The sequence below is a fragment of the Martes martes genome (assembly GCF_963455335.1).
Source record: "Martes martes genome assembly, chromosome: 9".
NCBI classification, from domain to species: domain Eukaryota; kingdom Metazoa; phylum Chordata; class Mammalia; order Carnivora; family Mustelidae; genus Martes; species Martes martes.
In genome coordinates, this window is record NC_137896.1 from 70135721 (window position 1) to 70152168 (window position 16448).

Genomic DNA, 16448 nt, shown 5'->3' on the forward strand with positions numbered 1-16448 from the left:
GAAAAATAGCAAACAAGCACGCACACACACACACACACACACACACACACGTCTCTGACTATAGGTGTCATTATTTCCAGAACCAAAGAATGCTTACACCTCACTGTGCCATCCCTACTCAGACATCGGGGTACTGTGATTAATTTTGAACATGACTTTAAGAGATATTCTGACAAATTTAAATATGCCCAGACCCAGAGGAGATGGCCAGGAAGAACACAAAAAGGATTTAAATGCTGTGAAGAATGGTTTTAGAAACTGAAGGTATAAAATTTGGAAAAGAAAAATTAGGGTCTGGGTGTGACAGTGGGGGATGTATTTTTAGAATTATTTTTTTTAATGTGCATGAGGAATTAGACAGACGGTGTTTAACTCCAGATAATTTGAAAACACAGAAAGCACACCACACTGAAGAAACTCAATAAATATCTTAGTTAATAACAATAACAACATACAGATGGCTAACTGGTGATAGTTTCAGTAGGCATATTTTGATTCAAATTAAGCAGAAAAACTCTTTAATAATTAAAACTCTCCTTTAAAAGACTGCTACAAGTACGCTCTCCTTCTGGACATGGAAACAGAGTTTGGATCATCACCATCCCAGAACCAGCAGAAGAGTCTGTTGCGTAGGCATTTGGACTAGGGCACTTCCAAAATTTTAGTCAAATTTATGATTCTATTATTGATTAAGCCCTTTTCCTTGCTAAAGCAATTACACGTACACCCCAGTTTTTGTTAAGTTCACATTACACCACTTCACTCTTATGGGAGATCTACAGTAGTACGTGTTTGGACTAGCCAAAAGAAATCCCCAGGACTTTCGTTTTACAAAAAAGCTGAAAAGCAAAAATAACTTCCAGCATTTGTTTTGCAGGGAGCCACTACAGAAACAGTGTGCACCAGGAGCAGCAAAAGTGGCCCCTCCAAACTCCTTGCTCCAGAATGACACTCAGCATTTCAACATCAAGCAGCCATACCTTCGAACTTTATTATGAGCATCTGTGCATTATCTCAATTTACTGTGTACACCCTTTAGCAAGATATATCCTAAGGTCTCAGAAGAGCCTAAAAGAGGTTATTTTTTAGGTCAGGGAAATATATTTTAAAATTCCGTGTAAATTCAAGGTAATTACTTCATCACTTTATGCCATTTAAGATTATGAAAGCTTTCTTTCTTCTTGTTATTTCTTTTCAGTGTACCAGAATTCATTGTTTATGTACCACACCCAGTGTTCCATGCAACACGTGCCCTCCATAATACCCACCACCAGGCTCACCTAACCTCCCTGCTCCTGCCCCTCCAAAACCCTCAGATTGATTTTCAGAGTCCGTAGTCTCTCATGGTTCGTCTCCCCCTCCAATTTCCCCCAACTCCCTTCTCCTCTCCATGAAAGTTTTCTTAAGAATTCTCTACTTTCAGATAGCAAAGGAAATCTGTACTGTGATTCTCTGAACTTAGTGAATTTCATGATTATCCTGGTTTAAGACACATTACCACATCTTTTCTGAATCCTAGTAAATTACTATTAACTTAAATGTTATCTTTGGGTCCAAAGTGTTAAGAAACCTATCAAGTCACATGAATAAGTACCCCCTTCAAACCTAACTGTATATAATCTCATATATTACCACTCTCCCAGAACGTTCATGTAATTTCTAACTCTCCAAAACACACCCAGGAAGGGAATTCACGTACAGGAAGGAATGGTGGGTATTTTTTTTTATTGTAGTTCTATCTTTTAACAGAGAAATGCAATGAAGTAAAACAAGTCAAAAGCAAGCTGTGCTTTTTCTTACTGAGCCATGGAGAACAAAACGTTTACCTGATTTATGCTAAAACTAGTTCATTTAAAACAGAATCTTAATACCCTAATCAAGGAAATAAAAAAAAGAAAAGAAAACATCTTGCCTTTGTTATTTAGGAGGCAAAAAAGATGACAAGTAATTCTTGCTCAGCATTTTTAGGCTCACTTCAGGTATATATTTTGCATTAATGGAAATGCAAATCGTTATAAAATAAAATGGAAGGAATGTATCATACATACAGCACAAAAATCCAATTTCTTCTACTCCCTCATTCACCTTACTCCCCTTTTCAACATCTGTGACTCAATGAAACTTTAAAATATGTATACAAAGGATGAATGTCTTCGACTTTAAAAAAAATCCTTCCTCCCTATAGTTTATGATTTTAAAAGTTATCTTTTGTTTTCCTTGAAAATGATTTAATTATATTTGAATCATTTATCTGAAAGAGACGCCCAATACCCTATCACATGTCTTACAATTGAGAGTTCACTATGTTCTAGAAATACATACTTTAGTCATAAATAATACATGCAATCCTCAAACAAAAAGAGGTAGGTTTTATTCTTTTCATTTTACAGATAAGGAAAATGAGTTTCAAAATGGTCAAATAACTTTCCTAAAGCCCCACAGCTAATGTATAATAAGTCTAGGGTTTAAATGCAGCTATATTCAACTCCAATGTCCACGATCTTGGACTATCCACTTTACATCACCTACCAAGCTCTGTCCTCCATGCAAAACTGAAAAGAGCAAAACCATGTGATCTCACATTCTAATAGCAATGGCTAACAAGTTAATTAATGCAATTCAGCGAGAGAATTTTATAATAAAGGTTAACACTAAGCATTAACAATGGTCCTATAGAAAGAATAATCCACTATGCCTATTTTATAATAAAAGGTAAATATTAGGTATAACAATGGTCTCTAAGAACAGAATCCACTTTACCTAGCAATCAGTGTATATAATGATTAAATGTTTACTACTAATACAGATAGTCCTTGGAAAAAAAAAAAAAAAAAGTTCTTTCCCTGAGTGGATTCTGCTTCTTCCTTGACTCTAATTACCAGTCATGCCAGTGTGCCCAGATTTCACTAAGGGTCACTTAAGAGCTGGACAATCCCATCTGATGTTTCACTCACCAACAAATATCCGTCTAGTTGTCCAGTATCCCATTTCAGCAGATCTCTTTTTAAGAACAGATACATTAATTGAAATTATATGGTACTGGAACACATGGGTGCCTCAGTTGTTTAACCATAAGCCTTTGGCTCAGGTCATGATCCCGGGGTTCTGGGATTGAGTCCCACATTGGACACCCTACTCAGCGAAGAGCCTGCCTCTCCCTCTCCTGCCACTCCCCCTGCTTGTGCCTTCTCTTTCTTTCTGATAAATAAATAATTAAATGACATCCTTTTTAAAAAAAAAAAAAAAAAGAAATTATATGGTACTTTCAAACACTGCATGTTAGTGAGTGAGTGAGTAACAGGGTAGGGCTATTGAGAGATTTATCTTTAGCAAGAGGTTATGGGTTATTTTCACATGAAACATCCACCCATCTATTTCTAATTCCAATTATTTCCATTATTTCCATAGCTTTCTATTTCCTGAAGTTGTCCTCTCAGGCTGCAACCATTACTCTTCCACATCTTTGTTCCCTGGGGAAATAATGTTGTGCTGTCACAGCAGCTACATGATAACACTCCCTGACCCCACCCCCGGAGCTTCTTCCCTTCAGCATTCCTCTTGTTTTTCTTTCTACTCACAATTTTTCTTAATTCCCTTCTTTCGTAGATTTTTAAAATCTGATAATATATCTCCATGTAAGTCTTATGCCTGTGTCAATCATTTCTAAAATGTCTCATAAGAATATTATTTCTTTTTTAATAGACTCCAGGGACCAAATTTCTGCCCCCTAAAGCTTGGCCTTTGTAGAAATGGCATATTCTTTTTTTTTTTTTTAAGATTTTATTTATTTATTTGACAGAGAGAGATCACAAGTAGGCAGAAAGGCAGGCGGGGGGGGGGGGGGGGACAGGCTCCCTGCTGAGCAGAGAGCCCGATGTGGGACTTGATCCCAGGACCCTGAGATCATGACCTGAGCCGAAGGCAGAGGCTTAACCCACTGAGCCACCCAGGCACCTGGCATATTCTTATTTTATTTAATGTCTCACCATAACCTCCAGTTTTTTTTTTTTAAAGTATTATAATCAACTTTTTATATAGAGATATTTCTTATGTGAGCTTAGCATTTACTGTTTGGTTTTCCCTTTGACTGGATCTCTTTACCATGGCCTATTATGGACATTGATCCTAGAATATATTACAAGTTATCCATGGGTGGGCATTACATAAAAAGTATCAATGTTGTCACATACCCATTTTGATTTTCTTAAGCACCTATCTGCACTCTACACGATGGAAATTTTAATGACCTTTAGCACAAGGTCTGAGAGAGCCTGGTGATATCTTTACTACTCTGAATATCAACATAAAAGGAAGGCCTAACTCAAAAACCATCTCTTATTTCCCTATCTTTTCATAATGGATCAAATTGTCTTCAAGCAAGATATTTTTTTTTTATTAGCAAGAAAAGTCTCTCAATGCAGAAGCAATATGGATTTAATTAAAAACTTGTACATGCTCCTTGCAAGAAGAAATAAATGACCTTTATCACCATGAAATACAAATTTCAACTCCTAAGAGACCAAACGCCAATTAACTGAGTCAGTAACACTTCACAAAATGGCTGTGCTTTAGAAGTTTCTGGGGGAGCTTAGAGGGGTTTTTCAAAGTGTAGGATTCCAATCCATCCTAGGCCTACTAAATGCAATTATCAGGCAAGTTCCTTTAAAATCAGTATTTTTAAAATGTGACCCTGGTGACTGGTGGGTGGGAGTGAGCAGGGCAGCCAACTTGAGAACTGTGGGGTCAGAACAATGGTAATGAGGTCAAAGTTTGTAGTGGTGTTTGAGAAATCATTCAGAAGGTCTAAGAAGGAGGTAAGTTACTTGCCCAGCCTCTCTTAAACAGCAGTCCTCCTTTATATCAGACATTTTTTATTTTTATTTTTTATTTTTGAAAGAGAGAAAGAGAGAGAGAGAACAGGATAGAGACAGAGGGAGAGGGAGTGAAAGAATCTTAAGCAGGCTCCACACCCAGCGCAGACCCAATGCAGGGCTCAATCTCATGACCCTAAGATCATGACCTGAGGCGAAATCAAGAGTCAGACACTTAACCAACTGAGCCCCCAGGCACCTCAAGAACATTTTTTTTTTTAAAGTAGGGAATGACATATGTGAAGAAGTTCAAGAAAAAACGAACGGTGTCTTAACCCTAATAGGTCATGACATCACTCTTTATAAACAATGAGAGGGCAGTGCCAAACCAAATTGTCCTCACATGCATCAGTCCAAATTCTGGCTTTCTTCTGGAGCAATCAGCTTCTCTCCTTTTCCATCACAATGAATGACTCCTAATTTCACTCAGTCTTCTCACAAATACTACTGGTCACAGGAAATACAGACAGGTCAGTGTAAATCCAGGGGCTCTGCTATGGAAGCAATTCAAAATGCATGCCCTGCAGTCAGTCAGATACAGTATTCTTTTATCTAAACAAATAATCAGTAGAAAAACAGTCATAATAAGCCATCACCTAATTCTTCTAGGTCAGCATAGCATCAAAAATAGCTCTTCCCAAAGTTTAAAGGAAGAGTTCTGGCATATTTTGCTATGATTCTTTGCAAAAAAATCTATGGTTAGCTTGTGAATGAGGATTTCCCTGTGAACTGAAAACATGATTGACCAATTTAGGGATTTCCATCCCTCTGGCAGTACTTTAGTCCATTCTAAATCTGATTGTTTCCTTGAATGGAGTAATTTAATTTTCTCCAAATGTCTACTGACTTTATAATGCCAAGTTTAGAAAATGAAATGGAGAACTGGGTCAGTTGACCAGGTAATTCATGCCAAAAAATAAAATACTGCTTAGAAACTTCGTATAACACGAGTTGTTTTAATTTCCTGAATTATCTTATCATTTGTCTGAGATGTCAAATTTTCTGCTCTATATCTGGGCTATGTATTTAAAAAATTATTTGAGGTAAAAGAAAACACTATTCTCAGTTCACAACTGTGGCAGAGTCCCTGCACTCTACTTGGTGAAAGTAAATACTAATAATAACTGGAGATTACTTCAGCTGCTGCTATTCTGAATGAGCTATCATGTGGCCATAGGCACACAGCAATTCATGCAAAGAAGGCAAAGAAGACAAGAAGAAAGGGGAAAACTGCACTTAGTAGAATACTAATACATTCTATATAAATAGATATAATTTGAATGTGTAAAAACATGTCCTAAAAAATGGTAACTATTATCACCGTGCTTGTATTTCTTAATGTGAAAGACCTTGAAAACATCCATTCAGAGAAGCTATAGCCTTATACCATGTATAAGAGTCCCACATAAAGAAGAATCTCATTGGTGCTTTGAGTAATACATGACTAAAACTGAATGAAACCATTCTCTGTCCCTCTGTCACTCTCTCTTTACCAAAAGGACAAACAATAAGACACTAATTTTAAGGGAACTATGACCTCAGGCACTGTAGTTGGTCGTTGTTTTTTGCTTTGGTGATTTCCAGTCACTGTAGTTCTTCAGTGCAAGTTCCGTAAGTTAGGACACCTGGCTGTGGACCCGGACTACTTGATAAAGCATTTCCTTGAAAATATGATCACTCATCTCTGGGCTGGGGAAAAAAATCAAAGAGCCTTAGGGTATATATAGCTATTTGAGGGCCTGAGAAGAGTCAACATATTTCTTTTTAATGTTAGAAGCACAAGTCAAGCTATAAGAACAGGAAGTACAGCAGATCTATTTCATGCTTTGAAACTTTCTCTCTTACAAAGAGCCAAAAAGAAGACAGACTGTCAGAAGACAGTCACAATGAATAATGCTGTTTAGAAGTCAAATGTACAAGACCTTCTTCCTGCTACCTATGTACGCACAAAGATAGACAAAGGTGAATTACTGTTCCTTTCTTAAAGAAACATTACTTTAAGACTGGTTATTAGAGGAATTTGAAAGGAAGATCTTGATTATCAGTGGTCGTTGGGGTGGTTTTCAAATCCCTTCCAAATTCTCTGAGATCACCTAAATTGGGCAGGAAACAAGGAAGATCAAAAAGGTCAAGCTAAGTCCACACTTCTAGTTCAAGGAGAAAGAAAATCTGTTTTTATTGATCTAGTTTGTCCTTCATGGGAAGATTTACCTCAAAGCAAAAAGGAAAAATAAATGTTAAAATTAGTTTATTATAAGAAATAAAAAATACTATCTGTAGTAAAATCTAAAAAGAAATTTTACACACTTGTTTAGCCAATTAGTTCAGTCTTTAATCAAGGATTACTGAGTACCTACTTGTGACAGCCACTATTCTAGGGGCTCTTGAGATACGTCAGGGTAGGGTAAAATGCTTGCCCTCTTGTATTCTGGAGGGAGAAAGACAATAAACAGTGAAAAAGTAAATGAAAAAAAAAATTAAAGTATGTTAGAGGATAATAGTCACCATGGAAGAAAAACTAGACGGGGGTATGATAGTTCAGGAGAAAGGCAAATTGTAGTATTGAATAGGATCATTGCAGTAAGTCTCTTGAGAAAGTGACATTTGAACAAAATCTTGAAGGATGTGAGGATGCTACCCAATTACTTCAGTATTTCTAGGTAATTATCTGTTATTTTCTAGCAAAGATATTATGTAGGAAGAGAAATCCCTAATTAGCTTTTCCTTTAAAATCTGGTCTTCAGGTGACTAAGTGGTTTCCTGTACACTCAACTCATATATCACTCTATGGAGTTCTTACTCAGGCAAATCATTAATTCACAAAAAAGTTTTCTCTGGATGGTCACTTTGAGTCCCTGAGAAAATCTTTACCTCCCTGTTCCCTTCAGCCTGCAAATTTGCACCCAAAAAGCAGCACTTTGCCGATGTACTCCTAGGTTTGTTCAAAGGGGAGAAAAGTCCATTTCAACTTCATCATTGTATGAAAGAGAAAGATGAAAGTGTTAAGAGTTACAGAAGTATCTACATAATTTTGGTTAAGTAGAATCAACCTTTAATGCCTTATTGTACCAATAATCTTTGTAGTATAGGCTATCAGGACAATGAGGTCCAATTAGTTATAACTTACAACAATCAAAGAATCATAAATTATAAGTATTTATTTATATGACAGAAGATATTAAGAAATTAATACTGTGTTTTAAACCTTTGGCAAATTACAGATCATTAGGTTTGAAATTCATTTAATCTAAATGTACAGATTATCTTCTTGTATTTCACTGTCACCATCAATAAAAACCATCTTCTAAGTACTTATGTAATTTGCCATGTAACATATCCTTGAGAGTGGAGTATTTTCTATTAGCCCATATTGCATATCATAAGATGGATATATGTAAGGCTTTATTACTTGCCCAAGGACAAATATAGGATCTGAACCCAGGTCTCATGACTTCATGGACTCTTGCCCATCATACCATACTGCTCTCTTACTGCAAATTAAAATTTTATACCATTAAAAGGAAACCTTGAAATGAGAATCAATAACATCCTATATAATAATCTGATTGGTTTCCTTCACACTACCTCTAAATTTATTTTGTTAAGAATAAGAGTATGAAACTTTGTTTCATGATTATCAGTGTGTAAATAGAGAAAAGTCTTTAAAGTTTCCTTAAGGTTGGTTATTCTCTATCAGTAATTTTAGTTCAAAGTCTCCACAAGGTTTTGTCTGTCATAATAAGCAATATCTCCTATCATGCCTCATAATCAAAAGTATCATTTCTTAGCTAATCTGCAATGTTCTTCCCTATTCCAAATTCTATGAGTCTTTTTTGAAAGATTTTATTTATTCATTTGAGAGATAGAGAGCATGAGTAGGGGGAAGAGGGAGAAGGAGAGGGAGAAGCAGAGGCTCCCCACTGAGCAGGGAGCGCGCAAGGGGCTCGATCCCAGGACCAGGAGATCTTGAGCCAAAAGCAGACACTTAACCATCTGAGCCACCTACTTGCCCCTAACTTTTTTTTAAAGATTCTATTATTACTTATTTATTTTAAATATTTTATTTATTTATTTTAGAGAGAGAGAGTACAAGAGAGGAGAAGATAAAGAAGCAGGTTTCCCACAAGCAGGGAGCCTGACGCGGGACACAATCCCAGCACCCCAAGATCATTACCTGAGCTGAAGGTAGACACTCAACCGAATGAGTCACCCAGGTGCCCCAAGATTTTCGTTTTAGGGGGCTGCCTGGGTGGCACAGTCACTTGAGTGTCCAACTCTTGGTTTTGGTTCAGGCTATGATCTCAGGGTTATAAGATTGAGCCCTCTGCCAAATTTGCTTAAAATTCTCTCCCTCTCTCTCTGCCCCTCCCCCACTAAAATAAATAAATAAGTCTTTAAAAAATAGAAAATTTTATTTTTAAGTAATCTCCATACCCAACATGGGGCTTAAAGTCACTAACCCCAAGACTGAGTCAAACAACCCACAGACTGAGCCAGCCATGTGCCCCCAAAATGCAATGATTCTATTTAAAGATCCAGATTCCTTTAGTATATGAGCTAAGAACTCTGGAAAATTACAATTTTCTTTAAAATCACTGACCAACACAATTTTAAAAATATTCCTTCTTACCAACCTAAATATCTTGATATTGGTTTTTGAACAAAATCTAGATTAATAATAAATATTTTCAAATGGACAGATAAAATCATTACTTTGGAAAAGGAATCACCTTTTTATTTATTTATTTAGTAGGCTCCATGCCCAATGTAGGACTTGAACTCATGCCTCCAAGATCAAGAATTTGATGTTCCACTGACGGAGCCAGCCAGGCACCACAGGAATCATCCTTTTAAAGTCTAGTAGCCATAATAAAATTTTTTGCTATTTTTCATCTGTTTCAGTAAAGCATATAAATTTATACTATCTCATTCTTAAAAATATTAGGCTGTGGAGAGTCCTTTCTGTGCTCTTCTCCAAGGATAAATTAATCTACTACAAGTCTAATAAAATCCTGTTTAGTTTATTAGTTATTCAATGTCACCACTGTTTATAGAATGTATAAAGATATGTGAAATATCTCGTCCCAGAGCTAAGAGTACAGAGATTCAAAGGAGCTGGGACTTATTAATAAAAACTATGACAAAAATGATTGAATTACAGCAAGAGATAATACATGAATATTTACTTTAAAAGTAATTTTTCTTGATTATACCCAGCAATGATAGGCACATAGGCTAAAGAAAAACTGAAAAATTCTAAATTCTAGTCACATAAGCTTCTATGCATGTTATATTGTTTAAGATACTTACAAAGATAATGAAGATATTTAATGTCTGATCTTATAAAGTGAAATTCTAGTCTTTCCATGTTCTATAACTGTGAATGAGGAGCATCCCTTAGTATTGCAACAGTAAAAGTAATAACATAATTTAAAATAAATTACTGCTTAGTTTGCATATGCACTAAATGTAGGCATTTCAATACAGTAAATTCTGTCAACATTCACAAATGCTTCTGAATAATGAAGAATCCTTAATATTATAATGTTAAATAAGGAAATATGATTTTAAAAGGCATACAGAACAGAAATATGATATTTTCAAAATCAAATTAAATCTACATCCGAAACCACAGTAAAATGTGTTCAAAAGTTATAAAACAAACATGCATCATAATGTTGGTGATTTGAAGTTGGATACTTCACACACAAATTAGCAACGCAAGAATTGAAAGATGGTAACAAAATTCATAGAAACAAAGGAAAATGTATAAAAAACACTAAATGCTTTTTTCTTCCCCTAAATATTAATCATATCAAATCTATTTTAAGAGTAAATATAATAAAATGTTAGCTGTCATGTGACATTACAGATAAAATTTTAAAACACATTTTCTTTGATATTGTTAACTGTAGTGGAACCACTTATATCTAGTTATTGATACAATTAGTCTTGAGGAAAATCCATTTTTTTAAATAAATTATGCAATTTTAAGATATTCATTTTCACTAATACAATAAAGATTAGGCTCTTTTTCAATAATTTTATGCCTGACAGTGGTATTTGTAATCCTTGACCTTCTAGAAATATGAGAAACCTGGATAATCAAATACTTAATGTTTCATTTGAAATGGTCAAATGTACATTCACTTTGCAAACATGCTGTAGATTCTATGAATGCAGGAACAGCATATATGCTCATATCACAAGATAAGACATAAATTTTGGCTCTTTCGGAAACTTGCAATCCAAACCCAATCTAAACAGGTCTTTTGGTATATTACAGTTGTACAGTGAGATTTAAAACAACAACAGCAAAAACAAACAAAAACCTCATGGAAACCACATAAGATAGCATAATATCAGATCTAACTTTCAGGAAAATTCTTGTATTGTATGAACAATGAAAGCTACCAAATAAAATTTAGTCATTTGACACTGTGACAACAAATCACATTAAAATTCTTGAAAAACCTTAAATACAAAGACTTCACTTCTTACAGACCCACTGCCATACATATGCTAAGATGTACGGAAGTGATGTCTTCGGAACGATGCTTTACTAGAAATAAATACTGCAGCTCTGGAAAAAGGATATGAATGATAGGAAGCAAAAGAAAGTTGAGAGACTGAGAAGGGAGGATTCCATGTAATTTGTTGCTGAAATTATTTTTAGTTACTTGCATAAATTTCCTCTTCCTTTTCTACCCTCTACTTCGTTGACTCCAAACTCCCATGTCTTCCTCTACATATCTACCTCTTCCAATGTGCACTGCTCCCACCTCACACACATATGTCCTTAAGTCATGAAAATGGTAATTCAAGATACAGAAAAAAAGTATTCTGGAAACGCAATGTTTAAAAAGAAAGTCAAGCTTCCTGCCCTCATGGAGCTTACATTCTACTAGGAAAAGTTAATATTAAATATATAATCACTCATACAAATATATAATTACAATTCAAATGATTGCTATAAAGGAAAATGTAAGTCTCCAAACAAAGCACTGACATACATTAATTATTAAAATTAATTATTAACAGCTCCTGTGCTATTAACCAGCCACGATGGCTGGATTTGCAGGGTAACTTACTTTTTTGGCATTTTCTGATGTAAGCGGTTATTCACTTCTCTCAGACAACCATTAGAGTAAAGTATGAGTAAACAAAGTATTACTGAAATTAAGTGACCAGTTAAACAATCATGGAAAGAAAAACAAAAAACAAAAATACAATTCAATTTCCAGGCAAATAAACAAACCTAAATTCTAAATAGAATGGAGAATAAAGTTAGTATTGTCAATGTTCCTAAGAATACTAATGACAAATTTCAAGCCTAAAAAAGAAAGCAAACACAATTTGCACAAAGCCCATTTGGATCCATCTAACCACAACTAGCAGAAGCAAGGTTGGCCCTGGATAACACCTCTCTTCAGCTATCCCAAAGAAAGCTATGGATTCATGGAAACCAATTTTATTCCTAACTGCATCCAGTTGAAGGTGACATGTCCTTGTTCAGAAAACATGAAACAAATACTAATAATTAACTCTAAATTTTGAAGTAGAGTGACAAATATGACAAATATGAGGCAAGATGGCCTATGGGAAGAGTGAGAAAACTTCCATTTCATTCATTAGGATTCTATCAGCACATAGCAATGACCCTTAACACGTCTCCTTAACATGGCTTAGCTGTTCTTGTCATGTAACATATCATAAGGGATTCTGCAGTTTCCAAACTCTGAAAAATTAATTAGGGAGTATGAAAGGATCCACACCAACTATGTAAGGATACATCACAAAGCAATATATCAGTGCTTACCTCTAGGGAGAAGACTGAGAAGGATGAAAAAGGTTAATAGGAATAATGTTTTCTTTAGATGAGTAACTTTTTTTTTTTTTTAAAGAAACAGCATTCATCTATCACTGGGCATTTAAAAATTTAGAAAATATTTAAAAATCCACATAGAAAAAATCAAAATGAAAATGATAAATTTTTTGAATCCAATTTTACCTCTTGAAAGACAGACAGACAGACAATAATGCACAGATGTTCATTCCGGAGTCCCTGAATTCACTACTGCTAAAGAGGGCAGCAGTGTCAAGAAAAATGTTCTAGGCTTATACTGTGACAGAAAGATTTGGGAAGCATTAATTTACAACGCAAATCAATTATTTCAGATTGGACAGATTGAACACCTACTTTATGCACAACTAGGACTTAACTTGATATTGGAAGCTACAATGGAAAGTTTCTAGGTATTCTTTTGATTCCTTTGACATGTGGCACAGGACAAGAAGAGCTACCTAAGGGAGCCTTTGATTCATGTTATCTTTATCTTTTCTGAATGCTAATCACATTTTACCATTCTCAGCACTTCCATTCTGTCATTTATACTAACTCATCCACATGTTTTCATTTCCCTTCTATAGTGAAACTCTTTGAATGTGCATATGCCATGTCATAGTCAAGATAGTATTTTTGAAGAGTTGTTGAACTGATTTACAATGAAAAAAGACTTACAAATCACGTTTCTCATTTCTATACATCTAATTAACCAACACATAAACGTTACCACTCTGACTTATAAAATACTCAAACCTATCTTAAAATCTTCTTTCCCCATTTAATGACAAAAAGCAACCTCGTCCCATAAGCAGAAGAAAAACGTAAAGGAAAAACCAAATTCCTGCACACTGTAGTTTTGTGCTGATTGAGGAATGAAAAGTAGTGAAGTAAAATATGTTTGAAACACATGCCAACAGAAAATATTTAAGACTGACATACTAAAACTGAATGAAGTTAAGTGACACTTAACATTAATTACATCAAAAGAAATATCAGCTGAGTATAAACATGAATTTTTCTGTATGTGGAGTTAAACAGTTATAGAATTAGAAGATTATTTTTGAGTTACTTTTTTACAACACAATTATATGTGTATATATATTTAGAAAGTTTGTGTTTATACATGCATTCATACATATACAAACACATATGCATATACCTCACTCAGCCAGTAAAACAAAATATAAATACAGCACCCTTGATGCCATCTCAAGTCCTCTAAGAAGGAACATGGTAGGAAATGCCCACTAAGAAAGGGAAGTAAATGGGAATTTGACATCAAAAGTTTAGAAAGTATCCCAAATGGCACAGGAAATCTCTAAAACAATTGATAAAAATGGTCATTTGTGTAGTTGCTGGAAGGCTTAAAACAAGATTAAATTGTATTATTGGAAATGGATGACCAAAACACAAACTGCAATAGCATATGTTCTTTTATTATTGGCTCAAAATACCCAAGCAACATTTGTTTCTAAAGCTCAATTTTACACATTTAAAACTGATATCATTTCTTTCTTATTGCCTGGCTCATGTTCAGGTACTTTTTCAAGCAGAAAAGTTTCCCTGCTAGATGACACAAATGTAAAGGTGAAGAACTATGAGCTTCTGTCCCAATTCAGATTAAGATTCAGAGCACAAGAAAACTCAGAGAATTTTAGGACAACACGCATTCTTGCATTTAAAATAAAAACAAAACCCATTAAAAACAAAAACAAAACAAACAAAAAACAAAGACTAGAGACCAAGGGCACATTCAGTAATACGTAGTTAAAAATGGTTCATTTGAAGGCCATGATACATATTTACCAGAACTACATATCAACTACTTCTTGCTGATGGAAACACTAAACACAATGTAGATGGTTCTAAATTGCAAAGTAAGCATGCTTTTAAATCTGGCATCAATGTTGTCAAGGAGTACACATGCCTGACTTACCAAGTGATGCAGAAATGTACACCTGGTTGATAACGTTCTTAAAACAAAGTTAGTATGTGCAAAAGAAAGAGCAGGCTTGTCTTGTTTGCCTCTTTCACGGTACTGCCTTTTCAAGTTATTGTGGAATTAACGCATATACATGACATCTAGCAGGCGACAAGGTGATTAGCGCACCACAGCACCATTTCAATGCTCCACATGCGTGCACTTACATTCCAATGCAAGATGGCTGGGGCAGGTGTGCTCCCGAGTTAAATGTTTGAGGAGGATATATTTATGGTGACTACACTCATCATTTAACTACCATTAAATGATACTGCAAAAAATGATATTGAAACCTGTAGCTAATTTCTACATATACTAATTACATAAGCAGCCAACGTGAAAAAAATCACTCTAAAGAGCAAGAAAAAAAAAGAGTGGAACAAATATCATTAACACTTATACCTACCTCTCAGTGCCCATTACTAATGCAAAAAGGTCTAAATACATTTTCATAATGTATACACACTGTAATTCATACAGATGATATTAAGAAGAAATAAAATAATGTAATACCTTTACTTTTACCTATGGATTTGATGAAATGGTTCCATGAAGAAAGGGTTTCCATACAAAGAGAATAAAAAGAGAAACAACAATAAGAATTATGAATATATGTAAATGCACTACTCTTTGAAAATTAAACAAGACAAGAAAGTTTAAATAAGGGCTTGAAAACACACAGAGATATAATCAGCACATGTTGAGAAATCTGCCTTTTTTTTTTAAGGCAGCATGCAAAAAAATTGAAACACCCATGCTCACTTTAAAAGATAACACAGAAAAGAAGATATGACTATACTGTATGTAGAAGAAGTATTGATTCTGTGAAACACTTTACTCAGCATTTTAGAAGCCAGAAGCCAAAGATGTCTGCATGTTCCCAAACTGCCATGCATGGGTGAAAAATGGACTCTTTTTGGTACAGTAGGTTAAACTGAATATCAGATATTAACTTCTGATGGTTCTCGGTTTTTTTTTTTTTTATTAGAGCTACCCTTATCTGCATATGCTTACGGAAACTTTCAATCATAAATTCTTATAACTCATTTATCTGTAGATATTATAGTACGAAGAATGAAGAAAAAATAAAAGACAAAGGAGCAAACCAAAATCAAACCAACAAATAAAGGGGAGAAAAACATGAAAAAATGTGAACAAAAGTTATGTATTTAATTTGCAGCCAGATAATTTGCAAGCATTTGCCCATCCTTTGCAGTGATGGTTTAAAGCAGCTACAGAACAAGAAAACACTGAAAGCAGAGTGGAAAAGGAACAGAGCCCATACCTTGGTCGCCCATCATCAGGTGCGCCAGACCTTGAAGGGAAACAAGAGCACAGTCAGCAATAAACAAGGGAGCATGGGAAGGCAGGGTTGTCACGGTGACAAAAATGTTCAGTGACAGACACCTTGTTTCCTATGAGACATGTCTGTATCACAGAGGCAAATCAAAAAGTATTTTTTCAACCCCTGGTTGGAATGCTTTGGGGCAAAGAGTTACAGTACTGCAATTTAAACACTGGCATATGCTGCCCTGTGTATTTCTTCAATGTATCAGTTGGAACAATCAAGAGTGTAAAAGCATGACTTAAAATCCAACCAATCCCTTAAATATTGCATCTGCCTGTTGTGCCCTTTGATGAGACAGTTTGGAACACTGCCACCACAGGGCTTCTTATTCTTTGGTGATGAAATCATACTTTTAAAAACCCAAAGGAATATCTGAAACATGGGCTGGGTCTGATCTTTTTC

General features: G+C 35.0%; 1 protein-coding gene across 33 annotated transcripts in view; it reads right to left on the reverse strand.

Moving 5' to 3' along the window:
- NRXN1 (neurexin 1) overlaps positions 1–16448 on the reverse strand; it is a gene marked incomplete at its 5' end in the record, with an annotated part of 1159071 nt that overhangs the window by 1039803 nt on the left and 102820 nt on the right. For 13 of the 33 annotated variants that reach the window (XM_080814808.1, XM_080814839.1, XM_080814837.1 and 10 more), the window contains one exon: positions 15984–16013. The exons of 10 other annotated variants lie outside the window; for them this stretch is intronic. In XM_080814808.1, the coding sequence (XP_080670934.1) occupies positions 15984–16013 (30 nt within the window). Of the gene's footprint in view, positions 1–15211; positions 15224–15983; positions 16029–16448 lie in introns of all 33 variants that reach the window. 10 more of the 33 variants (XM_080814813.1, XM_080814814.1, XM_080814819.1 and 7 more) reach the window with 2 other exon arrangements.